The sequence below is a fragment of the Zingiber officinale genome, chromosome 9A (assembly GCF_018446385.1).
Source record: "Zingiber officinale cultivar Zhangliang chromosome 9A, Zo_v1.1, whole genome shotgun sequence".
Taxonomy (NCBI): Eukaryota; Viridiplantae; Streptophyta; class Magnoliopsida; order Zingiberales; family Zingiberaceae; genus Zingiber; species Zingiber officinale.
Window position 1 is genome coordinate 43,599,321 of NC_056002.1, and position 6,276 is coordinate 43,605,596.

Here is a 6,276-nt window from a genome sequence, read left to right on the forward strand (position 1 = left end):
CAACGACCCTTTGCATAGAGAAGGTCACACCAGCGAGGTATTTTTGTACCCGCTAGGGAGTCGATACAAATCATGAACAGTTTGCAAGAGGAACAACCAACAAATGAAAGGACAAGTGATTGCTTATTCAAATTCTACTTCTGCCACATCTAAGAAGGTTTAATGATCACCGTTTACACTAAATTCCTGTCATTCTAACACAAAGGTGTTTTGAGTTTCAGTAATTCAGGTTTAAATCTACTGCAACTTCAACTCTCTAATGGCTTTGTAAAACAATCCAAAGGGAAGCAAGTAACCATCTGCAATTGCATTGATGGTTTGGAGCAAGATCCCTTTCTTGTTATGTGTTGGGTCAATGCAAATCATGAACAAATGAAAGGAAAAAGTGATTGCTTATTCAAATTCTACTTCTTCCACATCTAAAAAGGTTTAATGATCACAGTTCTGCAGTAAAGTCCTGTCATTGCCAAGTACAAGGTGTTGTAACACAAAGGTATTTGAGTTTCAGTCATTCAGGCTTAAATCTACTGCAACTTCAAATTTCTACTGGCTTTGTAAAACAATCCAAAGGGAGCCAAGTAACCTCACAATTCATCTGTATTTGCATTGATGGTTTGGTGTAAGATCCCCTTCTTGTTATGTGTTGGGTTGATGCAAATCATGAACAGTTTGCAGGGGAGCAACCAACAAAGTGAAAGGACAAGTGATTGTTTATTCAAAATCTACTACTTCCACATCTAAAAAGGTTTAATGATCACAGTTTTACAGAAAATTCCTTGTCATTGCCAAGTTTCCTCCTTGATTAAGCTACATTTGTAGATTTGTGCATTGTTGTAAAATCTCTAAAATTTGTATCATTTCAATCTCTGAAATGAATACCAGGGATTTCTAATTGATTTTCATAAAAGAGAAATGAAAACTAGTGATTTCTCTGAAACGAGTACCTTTTCCCTTTGGAGGAAGAGAGGCATCTTCGAGGGAGAATCGGAGACTGGACTCCAGGTGGCCAGCCAGGAACACGAATGACAATGCTTTCCGGAGCGATCGATGGGGTTTCGCCATTGAAAGTAATTCTTTTCATCCACCACTGCGTCGGCCGTCCTCTGCGACAGGGAGGAAGAGGATTGGGAGGTCGGGATCGAAGAGGAGAAGGCCACCAGTGGAGGGCGAGGGCAAAGGCGGAGATACCATGACGGATTTCTTGGTGCTCCTTCTGAAAAAGCAAAAGCAATAATATAATAATCATCTATCATGGGCTAATTTAGATGGTAGAGTGCTTAGAGAGGGAATAGGGATCGGATCTGATCTTCTTATTTTGATTTATTTTTGACCGGAATAAAGAGATTGATAGGAAGTTATGACCCTCATTTATTAACAGATGAAGGATCATCGCCCCTATCGATATAAAATTAGATCATTAGTTGGTCTAACCTTTGTGGACCAAAGAATCCGCCCCTGAATCGATATCGTATCATCATTTATATTTTTATGTAAGTTGCTCCGGTTTAGACTGACCGTTTAACTATTTTGTTATGCAATTTACCCCGATTTGGACAGAACCTTATCACTAGATAGCTGCCCGTCAAATTAAACTTGTATTATTTTTATTATTTCTATTATTACTTAAAAATTTAAGATAAATTAGAAAAGTTGAAAAATTAGTAGATTGTTTCAAAATAAAGACGGTGGATAGTTGAATATATTTTTTAAAAAAATTAAATCTAGCGAAGAGGTTATGTTGATATAAATAAATGTATTAAAAATTTAATAAACAAAACTTGGGAATATTGATGATTTTAAAAATTTATATGAAACATAAAGATCTTATCTAGAAATAGTGGGTGTATAATTTATAAAAATTGCTAACTAAGAGACACGAAAAAATATTTCTTTTTAAAATATATATTGATCCTGCTTTAAGATTCTCAAAATTGACTTATCGACTTACTCGTGAGAAATTTGATTAAAGATGGTCGTCAAACGTCAAAGATAGACTATATGAAACTTAAAGGTCTTATTTAAAAATAATATGTATATAATTCGTAAAAATTGCTAATTAAAAGACACCAAAAAAATATTTCTTTTTAAAATATATATTGACCCTACGCCAAGATTCTCAAAGCTTACTTGCCGACTTATTCATCAGAAGATTGATGGTTCTGAAAGAGATTGTTGTCAGAGACAATGCCAAAGATTGACCTAGATTTCACTTTTTTCTCCGAAGAAAAGTTCTCTTCATTTGCCTTTGCGTTATTCTTTTATACTTTATTTTTTGATGGGACTCTTCTGATTCCTCTAATTAATGATGTTGTAAGTACAGAGGATTTTGTTTCTTCTTCTTCCATGTATTTAATGTAGCTATAATACTTGTATAATTAATGACGGAGACTAATCTTTTACTTTATCGGACTGTTCCCTTTCCCCATCAACTAAATGATTAATAATAAGTAGTTAAGGTAGGCGATATTAATTCTCAGAAAGAGTAAGAGCAACATTTTCTCTAGTTAAAAAGGGTATAAGTATTGGTACAAGGTGCACCAGAATCAAACCTAAGTTTTGATCTTATCAAAAGTTCAAGTTAAGTCTTGTTGTGATCTAATAAGTTAACTGAATGTACAGGCTGTTTACTCAATCGGGAAAGTCCTAGTCGCGACTAAGCATGAAAGACTTTGCAGATCGTGGAAGTCAGGCGGAAAGACCAAGTGGGTCGAGAGGATTCGACACTTAACAGGAAAGCTCAATAGGTTTGGAGGACCAAAGACCGAGGAAAAGTCCTGGGTGATCGATCTAATGCTAAGCGACAAAGTCCAAACAGGTCTGGATGACCAAGGTTTAACAAGTAGATTGAGGTAAGCAACTGGAGAAACAACAGTAAAGTCGTGTTTCGGAGGGAAACAAACCCTAGGTGGCTGATCCAACTGAAGAAACCGGGAAGATTTCCAAGTTGAGATCAAGTAAGTGTTACTGCCAATTACTACTCATGCATCTTACTATATTATTGTGCTAATATTTGTTTTGCAGGAATATATTTTTTATTAACTCTATTTTACAGGTTCAACCTAATCGGTCCACTAAACTCAGGGATTGGTCGACCGAACCAAGTTGATTCAGATCAGAAATCATACCAGAGCAGAACAGGGCAAAGTCCAATCAAAACCTGATCGGTCTACTGAACCAGCAGATCGATCGACCGAACAATGATGACATGGCAGACAGCAGACTCGACCCAAAGCAAAGAAGGTCAAGCTGCTCAGTCAACCGAACGTGGAGATCGATCGACCGAATGATCACTACATTAATGAAGCATTAAGTGTGAATCTCGACGAGCAGAGAAATTCACTGTTTGCTCGACCGAACAAGGTGATCGATCGACTGAACCATTAAATGTCATCAATGCCCGAATATCGGATCTCAACGAAGAAGGAAGGGAGCGGGTTTGGTCGACCGAACCCAAGGATCTATCGACCGAACATTGATGATTCTTATAAAAAGGAGATCAAGGTCCGAGGCTTAGCAACCAATCAATTCACCGGTTCATCGCTGTGTAAAGCTACTCGTGCTGCTACTCTACTATTCGTCTTCAAACAAGCTGTTACGTCGTTCAAGTGCCGACCGAATTTCGTCTTCCACTTTTATCGATATATTTATTTAAGTTTGCTTTGTACTTAAATTGAAAAGAAGATAGTAGGTTGTTACTATCTTCTACTTGCATTTGTACGGATTGCTTCTTTCCAAAGATTTCAGAAAGAAAAATCATAGTGGATTGTGTTGGGTTTTTCGGGCCACGAAAATCGCTTTTTCGCTTCGCGGAAACCCCGAAACCCCCGCCACCGGATCCGTGCGAAGATAAAAATATCAAAAACATTATGAGTACGAGTTTCTAAACCTCAATCTACAGTAGATCTATAAAGGAGAAGGAATATACCCTTGATGCGAAGCCCTTTGCAATCCCGCTTATCCTCGGTTCACCGGATCTCGAAAATGTCAAAGTAGACACTTTTCTATGTGTATCCACACAAGCAAGAGATGGAGAAGAACCTCTAAGGATGTGCTAGCAACCTTAAAGATCAGTAACGGAGGAGAGGGAGAGCAAGAAGAAAACTAGAGAGGAAGAAGATGGGAGTTTCAAAAACAAAAATGAAACTTCACAAGAGTTGAATGTGGCCGACCACATTAAGAGATGTTTTAACCTCCATGGGATACCAAGAGTCACAATTCTTGGTAACTCCCATGAGGTGGCATCCTACTTAATTAACCATGGTGATGTGGAGCATCATCATTGGCCCATTCATTGTCAACTCACCAATGAGGTGGCAAATGGTCAAGTCAAAATTGACCCTTCATCTTCCTCTCAAGTCAAGTCAAACTTAACCACTTCTCTCCCATGGTTGATCAAATTTAACCATTGGTTCAAGTCAATTTTAATTTAATGAATCTCTATTCATTGAATTAAATTAATTCAATGAGCCTAAGTCCAAATTAGACTCATCCAATACATGAACCAAATTGAGTCCAACTCAATTAGCCTACTTTGGATTACTCTTAATCCAATTTGGTTCATCACATGAACCAAATCCTTTAGGTTCATCAAATGAACCTAATCTCCATCTAATTGCCCTAAGTGTGTGACCGTATAAGTTATTGTAACGTTGGCAATGCTCCTAAACCCATTTAGAAGCATAAGTAATGAGCGGTATCTAGCAACACATCATTACTACCCAAGTTACAAGAATGTTGAGATCCAACATCACCTTGTGACTACTAATTGTGACTCCTCACAATATATGACATTGTCATTCTATCCTAGACATCTAGATTGATCAATGTGAGGCATAGACCGTGTCATCCTCTAATCAATCTAAATCTTGAACTCCAAGTAGACTCACTAAATCAAATGAGTTCAATATCTCATATTGACTCATTTGGGCATGACCATGCACTTCATGGTCTCACTCTATCAAGAATATCGATGTCTCTCCCGTTATATAGGAGGGATAGATCCCATCTACATCACTCACATCCCTCTGCATAATTCGTTACATACCCAGTAATCGCCTTTATAGTCCAACCAGTTACGGGTGACGTTTGACGAAACCAAAGTGCATAACTCCTTATGTAGGGATCCATGGTGACTTCAGGTCCAAGGACTAGTAGTTATACTAATAGCCACATGAGAAAGTATATGACACTCATATAACGATCCATGATACTTTCTCATGGCGGGTCATTCAGTATACATTCTCCAATGCATACCCATGTGTCAACATGATATCTCTATATCCATGACTTGTGAGATCAAGTCATCGAGTTGACCTACATGCTAGTCTTATTGCATTAACATTGTCCCTGAATGTTAATACTCGACTAGGAATGATTAAGAGTAGTGTTCCCAATATCATCTCACTATCGGTTCAACTAACCGATTGATATAGGTAAGAACTTTCTACTCAAGGACGCTATTATACTTAGTTTATTTGGCACCAATACAAGTAAGTATAATAACCAAAAACAAATGTCTTTATTTATATAAGAATATAATACAATAAGTCCATAATACAATCATCAAATGATTGGCTCTAGGGCTCTAACTAACAGATTGCCCAACGATGCAGTCAAGGATCGCGGGTCTTAGAGTGGGAGCCGACGTAGACTTCGAACCAAGTAACCACCTGAGTCGTCTGTTTTAATTTCCGCTGCTTACTTTATTTGATTTTACGATACAAAAAGAAAAGTTTTTAAAGAGTGATATTCATTCCCCCTCTCTATCGCTTGCTATCGATCCTTCAATAAGTTCCTCGGTTGATGACTTAGCTACAAGAGATTAATGTAGGAGATCGGTAGCCGACTAGAAGGGGGGTTGAATGGATGGTGCCCACAAATCGATTGCTTCCTACGTATTCGTTAGTACGCAAGCGGAAATACAATAACAAATACTAATACGAATACAAATATAAACAAGAAAGAAATGTAAACTGCTAACACGTTCGTTTACGTGGTTCGGAGATAACTTGCTCCTACTCTACGGCTGTCCGTAAGGTGGGCGATCCCTCAATCCATCGGTGGATTAGTCCCCAGAAGCTCCGGCTAACTCAAACCTCCTTGTGGGTGGAGAAACATCACCACAATACTCACCAAGAACACTTGGACACAAGGAAAACCTTGAGCACTTAGTGACTACTAATTAGGCTTTAACCATGTAAAATACCGGAAAATAGACGAATATTAATAAGGGAATTTTCCGGAATTTTTGGAAATTTTTCGGGAAATTTTCAGAGC

General features: G+C 37.9%; 1 protein-coding gene across 3 annotated transcripts in view; it reads right to left on the bottom strand.

The window, feature by feature from the left end:
- Positions 1-1,430, bottom strand: part of LOC122018510 — a 31,866-nt gene extending 30,436 nt beyond the window's left edge. Inside the window, exon 1 of one of the 3 annotated variants that reach the window (XR_006121800.1) lies at positions 945-1,430. Coding sequence is in view for 2 of the 3 variants with exons in the window: in XM_042575848.1 (XP_042431782.1) it covers positions 945-1,253 (309 nt within the window). In the remaining variant the exon portion in view is untranslated. The remainder of the gene's footprint in view (positions 1-944) is intronic. The other 2 variants (XM_042575848.1, XM_042575847.1) reach the window with 2 other exon arrangements.
- Between the last annotated feature and the right edge of the window lie 4,846 nt (positions 1,431-6,276).